Raw genomic sequence first — 25,984 nt, 5'->3', positions numbered from 1 at the left:
CTCAATCATATATTTGATAATGGTTATCTAAATAACCTCACAAACCTGTCATCGGTTTTCATAGAATCTATCTGGTTTAGAACGTAACTCTACCCAACATTCTCTTCCCCCTCCCTCCCCAGTAACAGCTCGAACCTGTATCTTCCCAAAAAAATAAAATTCCTATAAAAACATTTGCTTGACTTCCCTTATTCTGGACGCTACTTCCCCCCCAACAGAGTCATGTAGAGAGAACAAATAAAAAGAGAAGGGGGAAGTTTCTACCCAAAGCCTGTCTAGAATCAGGTACCAAACACACGAGACAGGACTACAAGAAGAAAATAGCTGCGGTTTAATTCTATGCCCATAGCTGCGGTGCAATTCTATGGCCATAGTTACGTATACCATAGTCGCTTCTTCCATCTCTCCATCTCCCCTCAACTTGTGCTCCTTTGGTTCTGATGTCATGTGCGTTCTCCAACTGCATTTCCCCCGATATCCAGCAACCTTTGTCTTCTCTCTCCGTGAGTCGCCGCTGGACGACGGCCGTTTCACGCCAAACCGGCGCTTCTACGGGTCCACGCTAAAAGGAAGTGACGCCCGAGAAGATATGGGAAAAATCACCAACTCCTCCAGGCGTCAGCCCCAATCGGCATGAAGAAACAGCAGGTGCAGATTAAAATACAATTAAAAGCATGAACGACAATATAGACGATACCATCGCGTATTCACATCTATAACAGCAGAATTAAAATAACAGAGTGTAAATAATCATTATCGGCAAAACTGAAAATGATATTAGTGCGGAGACATCTCAGAACTTATTATTTATTTCTCTTGTTGCTCCGTATTGGTCATGCCACCTCCCCTTCTAAAAATCAAAAAGGAGTGATGGAATAAACCCGACGGCCACTTATAGAGTCAGAAAGATCAGGAGTTAATATATAGATTAATTTGATAATGCCAAATATCAAAACCGCAACCATACTTGTCACAGGAAGACGGACATATCAATTTTCTCATTAAGACCTGCTGGTCCTGTTGCCCGTGTTTTCATGATCCACATGGCCTCATGTTGCAACAACAATTTCTGCAGGTCCCCTCCTTGTTTAGGTAACATTACTCTCTCAACACCTGCAAAGGATAGTACATCGGGATTGCTCTCATGGCACTCTCCAATATGTTGAATCAGCCTGGGAACTCCTTTTCCTGAAAGGATAGATTTATAATGTTCCCTAAAGCGCATATATAACTTTCTAATAGTTTTCCCGATGTAGTATCTTCTGCAGGGACAGAAGACCATGTATACTACGTAGTTAGTTTTACAAGTAATTAGTTGTTTTACCTTATGTGAACAGGGGCCAATATTCAGGACCGGATCTTGAATATGAAAACGGCAATACTGACACTGCCCACATCGGTAATTACCCTTCAGGCTGATTTGTTCCAGCCAAGTGGTTTTTCCTTGACTAAACGGTTATGGACCAATACATCTCTCACCCTTCTCCCTCGCCTGTAAGAAATAAGCGGTCCTCCCGCAGCTCTACTTGCCAAATCCCTATCCCTTTCCAGTATATGCCAATGCTTCCTTATTATGGATCTGATGTCTCTGTTGATGGGGCTATACTGAAAGCAAAAAGCGAAACGCTGCGGAGAAGTGTCCGTGGGGCATATAGGATGAACCTGGGTGTTAACCTGTTCTACGGCATTTGACAGAATGTCCTCAGGATAGCCTCTGGTGCGGAAACGTTGGCATAGGTCTTTAGATTGAACATCAAAACCCCTGTGTGTGTTGTTGACTCTTTTGGTTCTAAGGGGTTGACTGTAGGGTAATGATCTTAACATTTTTCCATCCCCCCCGATGGAAGCTGTCGAAATGCAGAAGCGAATTGACGGCAGTGGGCTTCCAAAAGATCGACGTACACAATTTACCCTCTTGGATATCAATAGCCACATCTAGAAATTCCAACTTTTCACCCCCAATTTTGGAGGTGAAAGACATACCCATGGTATTCTTAGTGTTCAAAAAATCAACGAACCGGGAAAATTCGTCTTCAGTGCCATCCCATATCAGGAACACGTCATCAACGTATCTTAAGTATACCTTAATGTGTTTCAAAAACGTATTTAAACTAGAATACACAATCCTCTTCAAACACTGCCATGAACAGGTTAGCAAAAGTACATGCAGCCGGGGTCCCCATGGCAGTGCCAGTGGTCTGTCTGTACCAAGCATCAAAGAAAGTGAAAATATTGTGAGGATAAAGTGCAAACCCTCACACACAAAATCCACATAACCAGGACTACTATCAGTAGTCTCTAAGATACATCTAATCATTCCAATACCCAATTCCTGCGGGATATTGGTGTACAGGCTGACCACATCTATGGATGCCAGGGAGAACCCCGGCTGCCAATCAACATTCTGCACATGGTTTAGAAAAGAATTAGTGTCCCTGATATGAGGGAATATCTTTTAGAAGAGGGCGTAGAAGCCAGTCAATATACTGGGAGAGGGGCTCAGTGAGCGAACCTATCCCCGACACGATCGGTCTACCAGGGGGCAACGTGACAGATTTATGAATTTTAGGAAGATAATACCAATGAGGTCTTGTGGGAAATTGGGGGAGTAATCTTTCTGCTTTTCTTTGTGTGATAATTTTATTTTCTACTGCGCTCCTCAAAAAGGAGCTCAGTTCCCCTTTAAATTTTTGTGTACAATCTCCCTTTAACTTAAGATAAGTGGTGGTATCTGATAACTGGCGATTAGCTTCCACTAAGTATGCCTCTCTTGGTATTAATACTGTCTTGCCTCCTTTATCGGCTGGACGTATGACAACATCTGTCCAGCCGCCCATGTCCCTTAGGGCAGTGATTTTCAACCTTTTTTGAGCCGCGGCACACTTTTTATACTTAAAAAATCCCGAGGCACACCACCAACCAAAATGGCACAAAATGGTGCGTCCAGGTTTGAGATGAAAGTCTGCAGTCATTCTATGTGACTGCAGGCTTCTGAATTCTCACAGCGCAAGCACTGCACACTTTCAGGATTCTCCCTTGCCGGTGGCCAGAGTGGACGGTCATGACAGCACAAGTATGTGATTTGGATACTTCTGGCCACATTCTAACTAGACGTGTCCGGCCTCAGTCAATTCATATTGTTCGTGGTGTTTTCCTTATTTTCCACGCGAGCACCTCCCGAGACTGTCGGGTCTCGATTATTGAGGACTGAGTGTGCACCTGATCTCGGTTTAAGGCTGTGCTGCTGTATTTTGCTTTGTTTTTGTTAACCAAGTATAAGATTAGATAAGGGCAGTAGAGAACAGTGACACACAAGAAGTAAAGGCCCCTTCACATTAAGCGACGCTGCAGCGATACCGACAACGATCCGGATCGCTGCAGCGTCGCTGTTTGGTCGCTGGAGAGCTGTCACACAGACAGCTCTCCAGCGACCAACGATGCCGGTAACCAGGGTAAACATCGGGTAACTAAGCGCAGGGCCGCGCTTAGTAACCCGATGTTTACCCTGGTTACCATCCTAAAAGTAAAAAAAAAACAAACACTACATACTTATCTACAGCTGTCTGTCCTCCAGCGCTGTGCTCTGCACTCCTCCTGTACTGACTGTGAGCACAGCGGCCAGAAAGCAGAGCGGTGACGTCACCGCTCTGCTTTCCGGCTGACCGACGCTCACAGCCAGTACAGGAGGAGTGCAGAGCAGAGCGCTGGAGGACAGACGGCTGTAGGTAAGTATGTAGTGTTTGTTTTTTTTTACTTTTAGGATGGTAACCAGGGTAAACATCGGGTTACTAAGCGCGGCCCTGCGCTTAGTTACCCGATGTTTACCCTGGTTACCAGTGAAGACATCGCTGGATCGGTGTCACACACGCCGATTCAGCGATGTCAGCAGGAGTCCAGCGACAAAATAAAGTTCTGGACTTTCTTCAGCGACCAACGATCTCCCAGCAGGGGCCTGATCGTTGGTCGCTGTCACACATAACGATTTCATTAACGATATCGTTGCTACGTCACAAAAAGCAACGATATCGTTAACAATATCGTTATGTGTGAAGGTACCTTAAGAAATGTCTATCTCCAGCAGAACTGCTTATCACTGTTGTTCATAATTTGACAGAACATATATATTTGAGTAACATTTATCAAATTCATATGAAAGTTCAATTATGAAATATTAATACATTTCTACCGACTCCAACCAAAACTAACTCCGACTCCACAGCCCTGGTTAGTAATGGCGATTGCAACACTGGGGTCGAAAAAAATGACCCAAATCATGTTCTCCGGGGTCTCCGCCATCCACGGTAGCCGAGACCCCGAGAAATTCTGACGCTGGGGGGCGCTATACACTTATTTCTCAGCGCTGTTAAAAAGTGGCACTGAGGAATAAGTACCCTTAACTGCCATGTTAAAAGGTGTATAGGCAATCGTTAAGGGGTTGAACGCTTAGGAAGCCTTTGCAGGTGCTTTTTGTTAATAAGCCATAATCACCAACATTAGCAGAAATAAACACTTGAAATAGATCGCTCTGTATTGACTATATAACATATGAGTTTCACTTTTTGTATTGAAGAACTGAAAGAAATTAACTTTTTGATAATATACAAATTTTGTGAGAACTGCCTGTATATGTATGTGGGCCTATCACTCTCCATTGAAAGAATATATAGGATATTGGGGGGTTTGGGACAGAATAATCAAGTTTTTACATTTCAATGAATTCCCTTATACATATTGGTTTTATAGTCAAAACTGCACCTTTAAAACCTAAAATTATAGTGAGTTGTGTATATGAAGGAAGAGGCAAAATTAAAAGAAAAGAAAGCCAAACTCTATGGTTGTATGTTGCTGATATTGATTTAATGCACAATTAAATTAAATTCCATCGTTTTTTTTATAGCTAAAATGACTTCCCGGAGGAAGGTAGTCTTATTGAATGCCATGATTTGAAGAATAATATAGAGGTAAAAACCAAAAACAACATGTTGTATTTGGGAAAACAAAAAGGAGCAGGAATCAAAATAGTTATGCACAACAGCAAATTTAAATAAAATAAAAAGTTTGCTTCCAAAGTCCACCATTTTAGATTTCTAAAAAAAAAAAAAAATGCGAGTGCATCAAACAGCACATGGTAAGACATTGATCAAATTTTATGTAGATGGGGTTTTCATCACCAACCACTCCGTCCTCCCTTCTTTTTCTTCTGTTGCTGTTTTTTCTTTGTGCCAGCAGCACCCACTGGTTTTTGATGTCTTGGTGGAACAACATTGCTGTTTGCTGTTGAAGGAGCATTTGTTGCTGCCACTCCAGGTCTTGGAGATGTCGGCGGACTGCTGGCTGTTTTGCTTGCATCCCTGAAACCAGAGAAATTATGGAATAAAGCAAATCCAATGTGTTCATTATGGTAGTTAAAGGACATCTGTCACCCGTTTTTTGCCCTATAAACTGCGGCCACTGGCATCAGGGGCTTATCTACAGTGCGCGCTGTGATTATCTACAGCGCCTGCGCACTGCAGTACTTTACGCTGCCATCAACAGGGCAAAGTACGCCTGCGCCGGAGCCGCAACAGAAGAAAGGACGATGACGACAACGTATGAAGATGGGAGGCGACGATCTGGACCGCGATGCCCATCGGAACGTGACGCACCGGGACCGCCCCTGGGTGAGTATAATCTAACCTGTTTTATTATCTTTCAGGTTACATCGGGGGCTTATCTACAGCATTACAGAATGCTGTAGATAAGCTCTGATGCCGGTGGCCGCAGTTTATAGGGCAAAAAACAGGTGACAGATTCCCTTTCAGTATCAAACATTAGAAATATGAAGAAACGAATGCTCTTTACAGTGTAGACATAACATTTTACACCTCAATGGAAAAAGAAAGCAATTCTTTATTGAAAATAATATTTCCTAAAGTGAAAAAAGAATTAGTTGTGCATGACAATTCTAACCCATGATTTTATTGCAGCCAATATGCATGTCCATTGTTATATCATGTAAGTCAAACATCTCATTATCATGAGGTCACTCACTGAATAAATGAATGCCAATACTCTGTTCAAATACCGTCTTTTTCGGATTATAAGACGCACATTTTTCCCCCAAATTTGCGGCTGAAAAGGGGGTGTGTCTTCTAGTTCGAATGTAACTAACAGGCTGCGGTGTAGCGGGGTCCCAGGGTCACTCCTGCAGAAAGCTGACAGCAGCAGGAGTGGGGTGATGCTGCGGGTCCCAGACTGGTTAGAGGTGGTGTTTGGTGGTGCGAGGGCTCCGCCAACATTTTAGTGAAAGCCCAGAGCCCTGCATTTTCCATGGTTTTCAATGTGGTGGACTCCAGAGACAGTGCATGCGCAGACTGAGATCTCAGAAGCAGAGATTTCAATCTGGACATGAGCCTACTCCATTTTCTCTTGAGTCCACCGCATTGACAACCATGGAAAGTGTTGGGGCTCTGGGCTTTCACAAAATGTCAGCAGAACCCATGCACCACCAAACACTCCCACTAACCAACCTGGGACCAGTAGCATCGCCCTGCAGTATCAAACCTACCCAATACTCCCTCCTTCTAGTATATCCCCACTCTGGTCGTGGCCAGCTTCTTACAGCACAACCCTGCCTCCTGGGACCCCGCTTCACCACAGAAACCACCCCCAGTAACCTACGGTAAAAGTGGACTATAAGATGCACCACCATTTTATTTAAACATTTTTTTCCTATTTTCCTCCCCAAAATTTGGGGTGCGTCTTATAACCTAGTGTAAAAAAAAAAGGCCATCAACTAACTTTTTTTAGTACTGAACAATTACGGTACCTAAGGGACAAATAATGCTCTTGCAATGCAAGGTAAACATAACCAGCCAACATTTTTAATGACCTGACTTGCCCATCATATGGATGACAGAGCATTGTTATCGGAGTCAAGTCTTACTTACAGTTCAGCAGTTACGGCAGACGTGGCTCCCTGCGTTCCTTTTCCAATTTGTTCCTTCTTCTTCCCCTTCTTCTTCCCACGATAATATGATCTCTCCCGCATAGGCAACCATCGCTCTGGGTCTGGGGCAACCTTGGGATCATAATTCTTGGGTAACTTACCTAATTTATGAAAACACAAACAGATAAAGTGGAGGCATGTACAGTGCATCTGATTAGTAATGTAGGCTTCAACTTTGAAGGTCTACATCTACTTTAACCCCTCCATGACCAGGAGAGATTAGTTTTTTTATATGGTTATTTTTTTACTCCTCTGCTTCCAAACAATCATAACCTTATTTGTTCACCAACACAGCCATATGAGGGCTTGTTTTTTTGTGCATCAAGATTCAGATTTAACCCAAATTTTTTTTAATCTGACCAGTGTCACTTTCTGTGGTTCTAGCTCTGGAACGCTTCAATGAATCCCACTGATTCAGAGATTGTTTTTTTCGTGACATGTTTTACTTCATGATAGTGGTAAAATTTCTTCTCTATGACTTACCGTACATTTGTTTGTTAAAACATTGGAAATTTGGAGAAAATTTCACAATTTTCAAACTTAATTTTTAGGCCCTTAAATCGGAGAGTTATGTCACTCAAAATAATAAATAACATTTCCCACATGTCTACTTTACATCTATCATTTTTTTAAACTTTTTTTTTGTTAGGAAGTTACATGGGATAAAGGTTGACCGGCGATTTCTAATTTTTCCAACAAAATTTAAACAATTATTTTTTTAGGGACCACATCACATTTGATGTGACTGAGGGGCCTATAAGACAAAATAACCAAAAGTGGCACCATTCCTTCTAAAAACTGAACCCATCAAGGTGCTCAAAACCACATTCAAGAAGTTTATTCACCCTTCCGATGCTTCACAGGAACTAAAGCAATGTGGTAGGAAAAAAAATGAACATTTACGGTAACTTTTTTCACACAAATTTTAATTTAGCTTCAAATTTGTTATTATCACAAGAGTAACAGGAGAAAATGCACCCTAAAATTTGTTGTACATTTTCTATTGAATACATAGATACCCCATATGTGGAAAAATACTACTATTTGGGTGCCCAGCAGGGCTCGGAAGTGAAGGAGCACATTGGACTTTTTGGACACAAAACTGCCTGGAATCGAGAGCAGACTCCATGTTGCATTTGAAAAGCCGCTGATGTGCCTAAGAAGTGGAAACCCCCACAAATGACCTTATTTTGGAACCTAGACCCCTCAAAGAACTTGTCTAGAGGTGAACTCACAGGTGCTTCACAGAAGCTTATAACATAGATCTGTCAAAATACAAAATCACATTTTACTCACAAAAAAAATAAAAAATAAAAAGTACTTTTAGCCTTAATTTTTTTTTATTTTTCCAAGGGTAACTACAGAAAATGGACTCTGAAATTTGTTCTACATTTTCTACCGCATACGTCAATACCCCATATGTGGGGGATTACTACTATTTGGGTGCACGGCAGGGCTCAGAGGAAGGAGTGACATTTTGGAACGCAGACTTTGATGGAATGGTCTGCGGGCGACATATCGCGTTTGGAGACCCTGATGTGCTTAAACAGAGAAAACCCTCCACAAGTGAACCCATTTTGGAAACTACACCCCTCAACAATTTTATCCATAGGTATAGTGAGCATTTTCAACCCACAGGTACTACACAGAATTTGATAACATTAGGTTGTCATATTGAAAATTCTCATTTTTTTTTTTCATGAAAATGTTGTTTTAGCCCCAAATTTGTAATTTTAATTTTCACAATGTATTATAGGATAAAACAGACCACAATTTGTTCTGAATGCGACCGTACCCAATATGTGGTCAAAAACTTCTGTTTGTACACAGGGCACTGCTAGGAAAGTAAAAAGCGCTATTAGCCTGGGATAAATTGTGAATGCCATGTCATTTGAAGAGACTGACTGAAAACAGCAGATACCCCCATACGTGACCGCATTTTGGAAACTAGACCTCTCAAGAAATTCATCTAGGGGTGGAGTAAGTATTTTGAAACTATAGGTGCCTCACATTTTTTCCACATCTCAATGGTATAAAATTATATTATAGTGGTAAAAATGTGCAGCATTTTCAGATTATTAGACGCACCCCAAATTTTGAGGAGAAAAATAGGAAATGTATTTATTTTTTTCTAATAAAATGGTGGCGCTACTTATAATCCATGTGTCTTATTGCTTACTGGGGGTAGTGGCTGAGGTGAAGCGGGGTCCCAGGGTCACTGCTGGAAAAAGGCAGGAGTGGAGTGATGCTGCATCCCGAAGGCTGGGATGAGGGGGTGTCCGATGCTGCTGCGGGTGCCCGGTGGTGCTGCAGGGGTCTCCGCTGATATTTTGTGAAAGGCCAGACCCCCCCCATAGTTCCATGGTTTCCTGGGCGGTGGACCCCGAGATCTTGATGCCGAGATCTCCATCTGCCCATGCACTGCTCTCCGGCGGCCATTTTCCCGGAGTCCACTGCACAGGAAACCATGGAACTATGGGGGGGGGGGGGGGGGGTCTGGCTTTTCACAAAATGGTCAGCAGAGACCCCCGCAGCAGCACCGGACACCATCGCAGCAGCGCTGGACACCCCCCTCATCCCAGCCTGCAGCAACGGTACCAGTAAGGTATAGCCGCAATATAAGACGCACACCAATTTTCCCCAAAAATTTTGGGGAAAAATAAGTATGTCTTCTAATCCGAAAAATACAGTAACGGTAATTTTTGTATTTTCTGCAAATCTGTCAGGAACACAAGGGTTAATAGGTGAAACTAGATCCCACGATTTATTGTGCAATTTTTCCTGAACGCGGTGCTGCCCCATATGTCGTCAGAAATTACTGATAGACCACACGCCAAGGCTGAGAAGAAAGGAGCGCTATTTGGCTTTTGGAGCAGATTTTGCTAGAAGAGTTTACGGGCGACATTTGTGGAGCTCCTAATGTGCCAGAACAGCAGAAAACCCCCAAAAGTGACACCACTGTAGAAACGGCACCTCTCTATGAATTCATCTATGGCTGCAGTTACTATTATGCAACATCCACACCAGGCCTTATTCTGGAGAATTGCAGATCTGCCAGTCTAGTACCCACACATTGTGTCTCCCTTACACTAACGCCTCCTAAATTGTGCCCAGTTTGTGCTTCTGGTGATATGCACCCGTAAATTAAGTGCCTTCTCTCCATTACAATACACTGTGTGCAGAATTATTAGGCAAGTTGCATTTTGATCACGACTCACTTTTAATACATGTTGTCCTACTCCAAGCTGTTTAGGCTTGAGAGCCATCTACCAATTAAGTAAATCAGGTGATGTGCATCTCTGTAATGAGGAGGGGTGTTGTCTAATGACATCAAAACCCTATATAAAGTGTGCTTAATTATTAGACAACTTCCTTTCCTTTGGCAAAATGGGTCAGAAGAGAGATTTGACGGGCTCTGAAAAGTCCAAAATTGTGAGATGTCTTGCAGAGGGATGCAGCAGTCTAGAAATTGCCAAACTTTTGAAGCGTGATCACCGAACAATCAAGTGTTTCATGGCAAATAGCCAACAGGGTCGCAAGAAGCGTGTTGGGCAAAAAAGGAGTAAAATAACTGCCCATGAATTGAGGAAAATCAAGTGTGAAGCTGCCAAGATGCCATTTGCCACCAGTTTTGCCATATTTCAGAGCTGCAACGTTACTGGACTAACAAAAAGCACAAGATGTGTGATACTCAGGGACATGGCCAAGGTAAGGAAGGCTGAAAAACGACCACCTTTGAACAAGAAACATAAGATAAAACTTCAAGACTGGGCCAAGAAATATCTTAAGACTTACTTTTCAAAGGTTTTATGGACTGATGAAATGAGTGACTCTTGATGGGCCAGAGGCTGGATCAGTAAAGGGCAGAGAGCTCCACTCCGACGCCAGTAAGGTGGAGGGGGTACTGGTATGGACTGTTATCATCAAAGATGAACTTGTGGGACCTTTTCGGGTTGAGGATGGAGTGAAGCTCAACTCCCAGACCTACTGCCAGTTTCTGGAAGACTTCTTCAAGCAATGGTACAGGAAGAAGTCAGTATCCTTCAAGAAAAACATGATTTTTATGCAGGACAATGCTCCATCACATGTCTCCAACTACTCCACAGTGTGGCTGGCCAGTAAAGGTCTCAAAGAAGAAAAAATAATGACATGGCCCCCTTGTTCACCTGATCTGAACCCCATAGAGAACCTGTGGTCCCTCATAAAATGTGAAATCTACAGGGAGGGAAAGCAGTATACCTCTCGGAACTGGGAGGCTGTGGTGGCTGCTGCAAGCAATATTGATCATAAACAGATCAAGCAAATGACAATCTATGGACGGAAGGCTGTTGAGTGTTATCATAAAGAAAAGTGGCTATTTTGGTCATTAATTTTTTTGGGTTTTGTTTTTGCATGTCAGAAATGTTTATTTCTGAATTTTGTAGAGTTTATTGATTTACCTGGTGAAAATATACAAGTGAGATGGGAATATATTTGGTTTTTATTAAGTTGCCTAATAATTCTGCACAGTAATAGTTACCTGCACAAACAGATATCCTCCTAAGATAGCCAAATCTAAAAAAAAAACCCACTCCAACGTTCAAAAATACTAAGCTTTGATATTTATAAGTCTTTTGGGTTGATTGAGAACAGAGTTGTTGATCAATAATAAAAATAATTCTCTAAAATACAACTTGCCTTATAATTCTGCACACAGTGTAATGCCAATCATGTGGTCGCTTACTGTGGTTTAGGCACAGTGGGGCATTTGGATTTGGGTGCACAGAATTCTCTGGATTTTATTTGAGGGGGTGGGAGCCATGTTGCTTTTTCCAGAGTCTTTGTTCTACCAGTCCCATGGGAACATCCTATAGTACCAGTGACAGATTGCAGACCTGAGTGGGGGCTGGTTTTGTGTGGGATTAATTGGGGTAACATTTTGGGGTACATAATATTTTTTGACTGCTTCCAGTATAAGGCTGGGATCACATTCTTGTATTCTACACTGATCACTTATGTTGTGGTTTCCGTGTAAATCCCCAAAAAATGCGATTCAGACAAAACCCCCAATGGAATCACCCACTGTGAGGCAGATGGAGACCCTTTGTACTCTGTTTGGTGTCTGCTTCGGTGGTATCCATCTTTTCAGGCATGCACCTATCTGTCGTCACCCACACTTGTGCTCTAAAAATACGTTGAAAAATAGACCAGTCTGAGGTGACTCCATCTGCCTTATAACCGAGTGGTTCCGTTCGGGTTTTGTTTGAATTGCAGTTTTGGGGATTTAGGAAGCCCTGAGGCAAGCGCTCAGCAAATAGCGCATGATAAATGTGAACCGAGCCCTATTATGATTTTTGTGAGGTAGAATGAACAAATAGACAGCAGTACAAGAATAGTTCTGTAGATACAGTGTACAATAGTTCTGATCATACCACAGCTACTGGGCAGGCAAGGAAGCAAAAGAAGATACACACATTACAGAAGGGGATCACAGCTGATTCTCTCTGAGGTAAAATATTTCCCTTCCTGTTTTTAAGCAATGTTTTACTTCAAAGCTGCAATCCCTGTGCTGTAATGTCTGTATACTGTCTTATTTCCTCCCCTGCCCAGGAGATGTGGTATGATCAGACCATGTTCCTGCATGGTCAGACACAGCCATGACACAGTAAATAGCAGGGGCACATTTATAAGATTATCTCAGCACAGGAACATTTTATTTAAACACATCCAATTGTCGAAATTATTATTATTCCAAGATCTATTGATTAAAATCAACTTTTGTTTGTGGGAAAACTGCTTTAAACAGCAACAGACAATTACTGGCTGTGTGACGAAGTCAGCATCTGTCTGTTATGGTGCTTGCTCAGTTCCTGAACCTGCTCTGTAAATCTTCCATGACGCCTTACTGAAAATGTGTTATCTTGTCATTATTGGGTTAAAATACATTTTTAATTTTAAATTAAACATTTTCAACAGTCCACTTGTATTTCTAAATGTAGTTATATGAGGTCATCACTTAGAACTTCTGTGATACACTCCGAATGAAGATTTAGTCATTATAAACCGCTTAACAGATTTTTTTCTCAAAAAATAAAGGAGCCGAGCTGCAGCATCCTAAATCAGATTGTGCGTATAGCAGGGAATAGCGAGTGAAGATTTACGCAGCAGTGCCAGGACTTTTGCTATGGCAGATAGTGCTCTGTATACTGGCACCAAATTGTTCATTCAGAATGCTATTTGAAAAGTATTTATACAGCCAATGACAATTTACTCTTTATATTTCTGACAAATCAAGAAGTGAAAAATACGTACGCTACTCACCTGGTAGCAGTGTTTTTTCAGGAGCCATGACAGCACAACGAGAGAGGGGATCCGCCCTTCAGGGACAGGAAACCTCAGACATAAAAAGGGCGGCACCTCACTCCCCCGCCAGTTGGTTTACAGAGTATGAAAGGACCTTCTAGGTTAGTAGCACATAAACAATATTAATATATGGTACAATTCACCCAGTGAATAAACTTAGGAATTAACTAAAGGAAGTGTCGAACCCATAAAGCCAAGAGGGTAGGGAATATAAGGGTGCTGTCATGGCTCCTGAAAAAACACTGCTACCAGGTGAGTAGCGTACGTATTTATTCAGTCGCCATGACAGCACAACGAGAGACTTTCAGAGAAGTGAAAAGTGACTAGGGAGGGACCACTGCCTCCAGCACCTTTCTCCCAAACGTGAGGTCGGAGGAGCCACCTAGATCTAATCTATAGTGTCTAAGAAAGGTAGATGGAGAAGACCATGTGGCCGCCTTACAAATGTCCTCAATCGACACCTCTGCTCTCTCAGCCCAGGATGTGGCTACCGCACGAGTGGAGTGAGCCTTTATACCTTCTGGAATTTCCACGCCACCTGCGCTATAAGCAAGAGATATCGCCTCCCTAATCCATCTGGCTAGCGTATTTTTTGATACCCTAAGCCCCTTCCTAACTCCCTGGTAGGATAAAAATAAGGAGTGATCTTTTTTCCAGGTGTCTGTCACTGAAATGTATTTGAGAAGACACCTTCGTACGACCAAACAATGAAATCTCTGTTCCTTATCGTTAGAGGGATTAGAACAGAATGAAGGTAGGACCACCTCTTGGGATCTATGAAATTTTGAAGCAACCTTTGGAAGATAAAGAGGGTCAGGTCTCATAACCACTCTATCTTCCCTAAACTGCATATATGGATGTTGTCTGGACAATGCCTGTAGATCACTAACCCTTCTCGCGGATGTGAGGGCAACTAAGAGGGCCGTTTTGACTGACAGGATCTTGATTGGGACAGAGTCAATAGGCTCGAACGGGGCTTGTGTTAGAGCTGAGAGCACAAGATTTAGGTCCCATGGGACTATTTTTTGTTTAATAACCGGCCTGGATCTGGTAACCGCCTTGAAAAACCTTGTTATCCAGTGATTACTGGCTAAGTTAGAATTATATAGCGCCCCTAGAGCTGAAACCTGAACTCTAATGGTGCTGGTGGCTAAGCCTAACTCTAGGCCCTTTTGTAAAAATTCTAAGATTTGAGTAATATCAGGTCTTTGATCAATTTGTGCCCCTGAACTCGATAGGAATCTTCTCCAAACCCTAACATAAATGTTTGTCCTGGAGGCTTTCCTACTTTTAAGCAGTGTATTTATAATTTTGAGAAAATCCCTTCCCTTTCAGAAGTGACCTCTTAAATTCCACGCTGTCAGGTGTAAGTTGGTTACTCGTGGATGCAGGACTGGACCCTGGGAAAGGAGGTCTGGTATTTCTGGGAGGATCCATGGCTGGGAAATGGACATGCTTCTCAGCCATGGGAACCACGACCTTCTGGGCCAGAATGGGGCTATTAATATCACTCGGGCCCTGTCTTCCCGAATTTTCCTCAGAACTATAGGAATTAGATTTAGAGGGGGAAAGGCATAGGCGAGACTGAAGTTCCAGGAGATTAGAAGAGCGTCGACTGCATACGGGTTGTCCTCCGGATTTAGGGAACAGAATTGATGTAGTTTCCTGTTTCCTCGACTGGCAAAAAGATCTGTTTCTGGACATCCCCATAAACGTACGATCTGATTGAAGACAGCCGGTTTTAGAGACTAGTCCCCTTGTTTGAGCTCGTTGCGGCTTAAATAATCGGCCATGGTATTTAGCTTTCCCTTTATATGAAGAGCCGTAAGGGAGAGTAGGTGATTTTCGGCCATCTGAAAAATACGATTTGTAACATCCATTAATGACCTAGACCGCGTACCTCCTTGGTGGTTAACATAAGCAACGGTCACCTGGTTGTCAGAGAGTAGTCTGACATGTCTACCCTGCAGAGGTATAAGGAATCCATTCAAGGCAAGTTCTACCGCCAACAATTCTTTTAGATTGGAAGACGTGTCTTGCTCAGACGGACCACAAACCCTGAATGCAATCATCTTCCCAGTGTGCCCCCCAACCCGTGGGGCTAGCATCAGTTGTTATTACTCGCGTTATTTGATTTGTCCAGGGTACACCTCTACGCAGATTCGGAATGTGCGTCCACCAAATTAGTGAATCAGTGGCCTCAACAGATAGAGAAAATTTTTTATCGAGGTTAGCGCCCAGCCGACGAAAATTATGTAGAACATCCCATTACAGAGACCTGGAGTGAAACTGTGCCCACAGCACCGCTGGAAAACAAGAAGTAAGAGAACCCAAAAGTGACATTGCACCTCTTAAGGAGATAACGAGATTATTAATTGCTCTGGAGGCCAGCCGATGAATACTATCAACCTTTGAGTCCGGCAGGCGACATTCCTGCTGACCCGAATCTGCAATAAGACCCAAAAACTGCTGTGATGTTAAGGGCTGAAGACGCGATTTTTTGAGATTGATAATCCATCCTAAGTTATGTAATGCTGCCATCACCTTCTCCAACTGCTCTTTACAGTGTGACTCTGAACGCCCAACAATTAATAAATCATCCAGGTAGGGAATTATTAGTACGTTTTGCTCATGAAGGTGTGCCATAACCTCTACCATAATCTTAGTGAAAACCCGTGGTGCGACTGCAACACCAAAGGGGAGTGCCCGATATTGAAAGTGCTCTACTGTGCCGGCAAGAGAAACTGCCACCCTGAGAAAGCGCTGATGATTTAAATGTATCGGGACATGGTAATAGGCGTCTTTCAGATCTAAGACAACCATGAAGCAATTGTGAAAAAGAAGCTTTATTGCCGTTTTCACAGATTCCATTTTAAAGGATGGGACCAGCAAGAATTCATTCAGGTCTTTCAGATTGATGATGGTACGATATGACCCATCTGGCTTCTTTACCAGGAATAAAGGGGAATAAAACCCCATACCTCGTTCTTCCGTGGGTACTTTAATAAGAACCCCCTTTTGTTGGAGATCTTGAACCTCTGACTCCAATGCCAACTGTTCTGCAGGAGAAGAACGGATAGGAGTTAATTTAAATTTGTCCTGAGGGATATGATGGAACTGGAACTTTAACCCTTCTTTAATGATACTGAGAATCCACGGACTATTGGTGATCTTCAACCAGGCTGGGTAGAAGGCTAAAAGCCTACCGCCCACCTGGACCGCCAGTCATTGAGGTTTCTTAGAGTCCCGAGGGGAGTTAAACATGTATCCCCTACCTCTTCTTCTGCTGCTGTTATATCTAGTCTACGGCGATAAGACCATCCTCTGCTGTAATCACGTATATAAAAGGGTTTTCTCAATAGAGGGAACCGCTTCTTACAATCACCTGCCTTCTCGAGCAGCTCATCTAGTACCGGACCAAACAAATGAACCCCCTCACAGGGGATGCCACATAGTTTTGATCTGGCCTGTAAATCTCCCGGCCAACATTTTATCCAAAGTGCTCTGCGGGCTGCGTTGGATAAGGCTGAGGATCTTGCGTCCAGCCTAAGTGAATCCGCTGACGCATCTGAAAGGAAGGCTGCAGCATCTTGGATCATGGGCATAGAAGATAGGATTTCACTTCTAGGAACTTTATCCTTGAGTTGGTCTTCCAGGTGGCCTAGCCACACCATCAAAGACCGAGCTGTGCAAGTGGCCGCAATTGCTGGTCTCAGAGATCCCGCAGAAGTCTCCCAAGCCCCTTTAAGGAATACATCAGCTTTCCTATCAAGCGGGTCCTTTAGGTCAGGGGTCCCCAACTCCAGTCCTCAAGGCCCACCAACAGGTCATGTTTTCAGGATTTCCTTTGCATTGCACAGGTGATGCAATTATTACCTGGGCAAGACTAAGGAAATCCTGAAAACATGACATGTTGGTGGGCCTTGAGGACTGGAGTTGGGGACCCCTGCTTTAGGTTACCTAAATCCTCAAAAGGAAGAGAAGACTTTTTGCATGCCTTGGCCACCGCTGCATCCAACTTCGGGACCTTGTCCCAAGAAGCTGAAGCCTCTTCCTCGAAGGGATACCTTCTTTTAAATGCTGGTGGAAGTGACCCCTTTCTTTTGGGCTTCTTCCATTCCTTCGTAATCAGCGACTTGATTTTTTCTACCACCGGAAAAACCCTTCGGGATTTACGGTCTATGCCCTTGAACATAATGTCCTGAATGGAGCACTCTGACTGGGTCTCTTCAATCCCCATAGTGTTGTTGACAGCCTTCACTAGGTGATTAATCCTATCTAGTGATAGACATGCTCGGCTAGATTCTACGTCCTCTGAAGATGAAGGATGAGAATCCGAGCTCACACCATCTGAATCCATATCTGAAACTGGGGATGAGACTTCCATCCTCTTTTTGGACATTGTCCTGTGAGATCTGGATTTTAAGGAATCCCTGACCTCCTGTTTAACCATGTCCCTAAGGGTAGACGTCAGGTCAGGGGCCTCCTCCTCGATTAAGCGCTGTATGCAGGATCTGCACAGCTTCTTTTTATGCCCATCTGGAAGTGGCTCTGTACATACGGCACACTTCCTATGCTTGGCTTTGGAAGCACATTTTCTCCCCTAAATAAGGAGAGAGGGAATACAAGGAGGGACAGCAATCAAAAAGCGTACTTTCACGTAGCTCACTTACCCATCCCTGAAGCAAATGGTACCGTGATCGGGGGGTCCTCTCTAGCTGGAGAATCTTTACGGCCTGAGGACTTAGTAGATTTCTGAGCAGCTTTAGCTCCACCAGTGCGACTACTGCCACTAGAACGCCGCTGGGAGCTTCTCAGAGACTTCCCTGTCTGTGGCTGCTCCAGTGGTTGCTGCTGTTCACCGCACAGCTGCGGAGTTCCCTCCGGTGACTCCATATAGGAAACGAGGACAGGAACATGTAGAGGAGTCTGTGCAGCTCTTAAATACATCCCCCTAGGTACTACCCCCAGATGGGGGTCAGCAGGGCTTCCTCCAGGTGCCGCTAATCGGTATTACACCGATAGGCTCCGTCCACTGTGAGCCTGGCCGCCGAATTCCCTGCGGCCAAAATCCCCCTTCTGCCGCTGGGCGCCACCACTAGCCGGAGAAAATGCGCTACCGCGCATGCGCGGCCGCGTCATCACCCCGTGCCGCTCGCCGCGTCATCCGTACACGTCCCTTCCGGTCACAGCTGCGGCGCTGAGGGCAGACGCGCCGAAACAGGGGCGGCAGCGTCCCCCGGCCAAAGCGGACCACAGCGGTAGCGGCGGACAGACCCCAGAGGCCCCGCAGACATGGTACCACGGCCTACTTACCCGGTATAGTAAGTGGACACCCAAGAAGCTAACCCCTTCCTTGGGTTGCTTCCTCCTGCTGTCACCTACACCAACAGTCCCCCTGCCGTGTGGTGCTACCAACCTCCTGACCAGACCGAGGCAGGGGACCCCCGCTACCTGTATCGGCCTGTCAGGAGTGGGATAGCTTCTTTTCTTCAACCTTCTTCCAAAGGTCTGTCTGAAGAGGTTCCGCTGTCAGGGACAGGAAACCAACTGGCGGGGGAGTGAGGTGCCGCCCTTTTTATGTCTGAGGTTTCCTGTCCCTGAAGGGCGGATCCCCTCTCTCGTTGTGCTGTCATGGCGACTGAATAAATAAGGGCTCATTCGCACGACTGGATTTTATGGTCTAAATTACAGCTGGAAATCCCCTGACCCGACTATGGGTCTCCTGACCATCAGTAACAACCTCATGTCACACTGCAGGGAATGGTGTTTGTAAAATGAACCTTAAGGAGAACCTGTGAACACGATTTTGTAAAGTAAAGGCATGGCTACGATTGTGCTGTAATATTGATGCCTTGTGTCAAGGAGGTCACTTTGTGGGTCTTCTCCTCCCTATCCGATCCCCAGCCCCCACGCTACCTCTGGTCTGTGAGTGACCTGCCTCCTGTCTGACATCTCAGCAGTAACCTCACAGACCGGGGCAGGAGACCCGTATACAGTTCAGCAGAAAACTTCACATACTCATTAAAGAAGAAGCACAGTGGATTTCTTCACCTAAGGTATCAATGTAATCAGCATTACAGTGCCTTTACAGCCACGGCTTTACATTAGAAAAATCCTGTTGGCAGATTTTCTTTAAGCCCTTCACGCCGCAGCCCTTTTTCGTTTTTGCGGTTCTGTTTTTGCACCCCTTCTTCCCAGAGCCATAACTTTTTTTATTTTTCCGTCAATATGGCCATGTGAGGGCTTGTTTTTTGCAGGACGAGTTGTACCTTTGAACGACATCATTGCTTTTACCATGTCTTGTACTAGAAAACGGGGAAAAAAAATCCAAGTGCTGTGAAATTGCAAAAAAAAAAAGTGCAATTCCACAGTGTTTTTTTTTACCATGTTCACCAAACGCTAAAACTGACCTGCAGCTATGATTCTACAGGTCATTCCGAGTTTGTAGATACCAAACATGTATAGGTTGTTTTTTATTTCAGTGATGATAAAAACAAACAAACCACGGTTTGTTAAAATAAAAAATGGTGTCATTTTCTGATACCCGTAGCGTCTCCAGTTTTCATGATCTGGGGTCGGGTGAGGGCTTATTGTTTGCGTGCCGAGCTGGTGTTTTTAACGATACCATTTTGGTGTGGATACGATCTTTTGATCGCCCGTTATTGTATTTTAATGCAATCTTGTGGCATCCAACTTTTTTTGCTACGCCATTTATCGGATTATTTTTATAGCTTGATAGATCGGGCAGTCCTGAAAGCGACAATACTAAATAGGTGTTGAATGGGGGATGATTTGAACTTTTATATACCGTATTTTCTGGCGTATAAGACGATTGGGCGTATAAGACGACCCCCAACTTTTCCATATAAAATATGGAATTTGGGATATACCCGCTGTATAAGATGGGGGTCATCTTATATGCCCAGTCATGTTATACGGCGTGTGGTTCCCAGGGTCTGGAGGAAAGGAGACTCCTTCAGGCCCTGGGATCCATATTCATGTAAAAAATAAAGAATAAAAATAAAAAACATGGATACACTCACCCTCGGACGGGCCCTGGATCACAGCGCTGTAAGCGTCTCCCTCTGTTCCTTAGAATGCGGTGAGTGAAGGACCTTCGATGACGTCGCGGTCACATGAGCTGCGTTAACCCGATCGCCTCTACTACACACAGGCAATGATCAGATCTACTGTATGTAGCAGAAATGCTCACTTGCTGTGAGCGCCGACCACTGGGCGGAGTTCAAATCAATCCGGCAATGACAACCATAGAGATCTGCTGGAGACCACCGGTAGTCATGTCGACCCATCGGTAACCCGCAATCATGTGACGAGTTCACCAATGGGCGGGATTAGTGACGCTTTTTGGACATGTGCACTCCCAATCCCATCAGCCACATGTGATTTTAGGTAGTTAGCTGGTCCATTTCTGACCCATAAATTGTAGGCTTTTTTGCCCAGGAGAGGTGACAAAACAGGACAGGGACCCAACTTTCGAGGGACGCCTTGACATGGCAGTTGGGCACACATATATTGGCCAATTTATGCGCAAAGTACCTTCTTTTCTACTGTTTTTCATAGCAATTTTTGCAGATGAATATTTCATATATACATTATATAGAGCTTTTTCCCCATTTTGTATGGCAGTAACGCATCTTCACTGTTCTAGAGTAATCATTTTTGGTCAATTATGGTGCAACCTTTATCGTTTTTTTTCAACATTAAATGTCGCTGTCAGCGGCATTTAACGGGTTAACAGCCGCGGATGGATCGCGATTCTACTCGCGGCAGTTAGGGGAACAGGTCTGCTGTTCAAAACAGCTGACAAGTGGCGGGAAAGATGTGGGGCTCAGCGGCAAGGCCCACATCAAAGGGAGGGACAGGATATGCGCCGTACTAGTACGGCGAATGTCGTGATGAGGTTAAAACACAGCAAATAAGTAATCCCTAAAGGGTAGATTCATGTAGTGCAGGTTTTTGTTTTCTTTTTCATACATTTTTCTCTGTCTTTCTGTAATAACTTGATTGGTGGGGTCCAACCATTACAACCCACAAGGATCGGCAGAACGAGGAACTTTGATCTCCTGTTAAAACAGAGCAACAATGCACAAGCGTGATTCACTCCCTATGGGGCTGCTGAGCGCTGCACATTGCTTTTTTACAGCAGCCCCATAGGGAATGAATGGAGAGGGATTTGGCAATCAACGGGGGTCCAAGCTGTCTGATCGACACCGATTATAATAATATTATCAGCTGATCTGTGTTTTAATCGAATAACCTCTAAACTGACAAACTGCCTGTATGGACCTGGCCTTACAATTATTGTGTAATACTTTTTGAATCATTTTTGATTATAAAATACCTTTCTTTTTCTTCTTCTTTTTCTTCATTTCCAATTGGCTGTTTGAGAGAAGGGGGAAAAAAAGATTAAAAAGATGTATTACAATTGGACATAGTATTGCAATCGCTTTTTCATCTTTGGATTCTGTACCAATTCAAAATGAATAAATAAATGTGCCATGTTCCATCAGAAGCAGCATGTACAAAGCAGTTTACCCCGTAAGCAGCATCTAGAGGAGAATATCACTGCACAAGTCACAGGATTGGGTGAGAAATGTCTGACTAATTATGGGTCTCATTATTGGGATCCCCATGATCAGTAGAATGGGTACCACAAGGTCCCTAAATGGAGCAACGTGATCTGACCATGTCACGCCAATCAACTGAAACCTCACCTAGGAAGAACATGGGCTCAGAAAGCCTGTTGAAATGATTGCTAAAGGGAACCTGTCAGCAGGATTGTCACACAGTGTCAGGTTGGTGCAGTTTATACTGATTATAATGATACCTTGGTTGATGAAATCTGTCTCGTGGTGGTTGTTTAATCTTTATTTGGTAGAGGGGGGGGCTCCTGACAGGTCACTCACTGTCCTGCCCCCTAGTATAAAAAAAAAAAAAACTTCCACAGGCAGGCGCCAGCCGTGGCCCCAGCATAGTCACATGTGTAATATGTTAATCATAAATGTGCTTGAGGCTATGCTGATTGATTTTTTTCCTTTTCATACCATCCGGATAACCTCAGGCACATTTTTGATGAATTCAGTACACAGGCGATTATGCTGCAGTGCAGGTGCCACGGCTGGCTCCTACCTGTGGAAGTTTTTTTTTTCCCTTCAGTATTTACATATAATATTCATTATGTAAACTAGGGGGCAGGTCAGTGAGGGATCAGTGACCTGTCAGAAGCCATACTGGTGAATACCCAATCAGAGCACCACATGAAGACCCCCCCACAGGCTGCGCTGAAGCACAGGCACATCATTAACACAAACTGAAAAGAAAGATTAAACAACCACAAGACAGATTTCATCACCCAGGAATCATTTTATTCAGTATAACGGCACCGACCTGACACTATCTGTAGGTTACTGTGCACAATCCTGCCCTGACAGGTTCCCTTTAAGGGTCCAAGTGATCTTTATCAACTATCCTAATAGAGGTTGTAAACCTCATTCATGGGAAAAGCTCTTTGTAATGGCAATAATACTTTACATTTGAAAGTAAGAACATACCCTTGTACTTTGGCCTGCTGCTCAGTCGCCACCTTGGCAGCCTTTTTCCGGATAAAGGTAGCTCCAGTGGAATTTTCTAAGGCATCAACATCTACTTTCAAATGCATAGTGTCAGATGAAGGCAAATGTTCACTAAGACTGAATTTCTGATGTAAGGACAACTGATACAGCCATAAGAGGTACAGAAAAAGCAGGAAGCCAATCATCACTAGTGCATTATTACAAGTTACATACATCGCTGCAGTATGAAAACCATCAACAAAAAGGATACACTTTTGCCTTATTCGCATCCACAAGGGAGTACGCGGAGATTAGCTGCGCCAACGTATGAATGTCTTTGGGGTTTTGTCTGTAATGATACAATTGATTACTGTATTGCTCGTTCAACTCATAAGCCTAGAAGGTGGAATGTGGAAAGAGAACTCACTTCCATAGTTGTTCCAGGTCATTGATAGCTTCCTTCTTTCGGCCATGTTGTAACTTGAAGTTTGAAGCTTCTCTAATTAGGGCTAAGTGTGCTGGAGAGTTTGGCTATAAAAATAGAACAACTTTATTTTTAAATAAATATATAGAATTTATAATATTGTAATTGCAACACCGCAAAGGAATCAGCATAGAATTATGGAAATTAGAGGACTAATAAATGTCTTAATGATGTGCAAGTGATGAAAACATGGAAGCAAAGTTTAAAAAAAATTTTTATTACTCAGTATGAGAACCTCATGCAGAAGAAGGCGCTGCTCAGAAAAATATTTTTGAGGGAAAAGTGTCAGTACAACTTGCATTTTGTTCATTGAAATCCCTGGTGCTGTTTTGCAGTTATGAATCTAGTGGGCGGTCCTATCCAGTGACTGACAGTCTTCTCTGTATGACCGTGTATGAGGTGACAGCTGTCAATCACCAGTAGGACCGCCCACTAGACACATACATATACACTAAGGATTTCAATTAATAAAATGCAAAGTTTACTGACACTTTTCCCACAAACCTACATTCTGCTCAGATTCTCCTTTTTTATATTATGCTTTCCACAAACAGGACTGCAAATACAACAATATAGGTTCCTTTTAAGTTTCAACATAGGGAATGTGAGAACTAGAAATCCATTTTAGAATCATTTGATCGAACAAATGGAAGGCACGGTAATAAATAAGGAACGTGCCTCTGACTGCGGAGCCCATATAGCTAAAGCTAGAGGGAAACACTGTTCAGTGCCCAATTCCCCCCCTTACACCACTCCCCAGGCGATGCACTAATTGGAACCCCAACTGACCAATGGAATTTAAAGGGAAAGGAGCATCCAGCCACACCTACTTGGGTTAAAAAGTCAGGTGCCCAGGGTCAGCAACTTTCACTTTCTCCCTGGCTGACCCCTGGAAGCTGCTGTGCCTTGAAAATCCCGAAACCCCCTGCAGCCATGTTGTCCTGGAGGCTCAGCTGACCATGTCTGATGCCATGATGGAGGCCCTGCGGCAGAGGACAGCACAGCAAGTTGAGCACTGGCTTCAAGTCTTTATTACTGGCATCAGCGCTCGCCTCCCTGTGCCCTCTCCTAACCCCCTGTCCTTGCCTCAGGCATCGCCTTCCATCCCTGGGACACCATCCCTGACAGCCCCTCCTGAACTCTCCCTTCGCCGTGCAACCTAATCACCGATAGCCTCCCCTCCAGTAGGGTTGCTTGCGGCTCCGTCCTCCGTTACCCCCCCTCCCACAAAGAGGTCCCATCCACCGTCCAAGCTGTAGCTAACCTGTACGGTGATTCATCTCCACTGTACGGGTCTGGCGCTGCGGCAGGTTTCAATACCGGGACGCACACCTTTCGGTAAGGCTTCTTTCACACTTCAGTTGTTTGGCGTCAGTCTGCTCCGACATAGTGACGGATCGACGGATCCGTCACAATTGTTGAGAAAACGGTTTTAACGGATCCTGTTTTTTGACGGATCCGTTACTTGGGGGTTGTCAGGGAAAAGTATCTACTTTTTGGAACATGCGCAATTGGAAAAGCGGATTGGGGCTATGGATCCGCCGAAATGACGGTCGCGACGGATCCGTCGCCCATAGGCGGCCATTCTATAGAATGGCGGACGTAACTGATCCGTCGCGAACCGCCATTTCGGCGTAGACAAAAAACGTTATAATGTCCGTCAATGTCTAGATGACATCCGCCAAATCTCGACGGATCCGTCACATGGCGGATGGAATGGACGACCATCCGCCACAATCCGTCACTAATGTATGTCTATGGGAAAATAGCGGATCCACCAAAAAAAAAAAATGGCGGATCCGCTATTTGAGGAAAATGGCTGTTTTAGACTGACGCCAAAAGACTGAAGTGTGAAAGAGGCCTAAGTGGGTCCGGGCAGTGACCTGGTCAGAGTGGCAGCTTCCGGCGGAGGGCTCCGATTACAGCGCTCTCTTTCTCCCCCTCTCCCTTGAGTGCTTCTGGCCGGCATACAAATTTAGGCCCCGGCTTGGGCCTACTCCATGCAGCATACAGAAGCTTCACCCCTTTTCCATGACTCACGGCAGAGCGCCGCCCACCGGCGTGGCAGTGGCGTCGGCTCCGCCTTCTAAATACGACGCGTTCCACAGGATGCGAGACTCCATCATCCTGATCTCGTAGCTACATTGGAGATATAGCCAGAACATCTTCCGGCGCGTAACGGCCCGCCCCCATCATTACCTCACATCCGGTTTCCCACCGAGTAATTCAGGGTCAGCTCCTGCTGCACCACCTCTGCCCCTCCTGCCGGCGCAGCCTTATTGCCAGCAGAGGTCCCTCAATGCAGCTATGGAGTGCGCTGATCGGTCCAACCCGAAAGAGCGTGCCCTCCAGCTATGGCACGTTTGAAGCAATACACAAATAGTAACTGCACCAACCACCATCGATACACCAACAGCTCCCCCGATCATTTTCCAAACAGCTAATAAAGGTTATACATTAACCCCCACCCTCCCATACACGACCCATAATATAGAATAACATAACCCCCACCTCCCCTGTTTAACATTAACAGCACAGTGTTAACTAATAGTGTTACACCCCATAACCCACCCATTGCACCGCTTTTTACAGATC

The 25,984-nt window shown here is 44.3% G+C and overlaps 1 protein-coding gene across 1 annotated transcript in view; it reads right to left on the bottom strand.

Annotated features, from left to right (window-relative positions):
* Positions 1-4,835: 4,835 nt before the first annotated feature.
* SRP72 (signal recognition particle 72) overlaps positions 4,836-25,984 on the bottom strand; it is a 112,499-nt gene continuing 91,350 nt past the window's right edge. Inside the window, exons 14-19 of the mRNA XM_069767674.1 lie at positions 23,333-23,436; positions 23,177-23,254; positions 22,906-23,043; positions 21,696-21,733; positions 6,930-7,089; positions 4,836-5,351 (exon numbers count right to left, since the gene is read on the bottom strand). Coding sequence (XP_069623775.1) covers positions 5,168-5,351; positions 6,930-7,089; positions 21,696-21,733; positions 22,906-23,043; positions 23,177-23,254; positions 23,333-23,436 — 702 coding nt within the window. The 3' untranslated portion in view covers positions 4,836-5,167. The remainder of the gene's footprint in view (positions 5,352-6,929; positions 7,090-21,695; positions 21,734-22,905; positions 23,044-23,176; positions 23,255-23,332; positions 23,437-25,984) is intronic.

Source organism: Ranitomeya imitator, chromosome 1 (genome assembly GCF_032444005.1).
Source record: "Ranitomeya imitator isolate aRanImi1 chromosome 1, aRanImi1.pri, whole genome shotgun sequence".
In the NCBI taxonomy this organism is placed as follows: Eukaryota; Metazoa; Chordata; class Amphibia; order Anura; family Dendrobatidae; genus Ranitomeya; species Ranitomeya imitator.
This window is presented reverse-complemented; position numbering and strand designations above follow the sequence as displayed.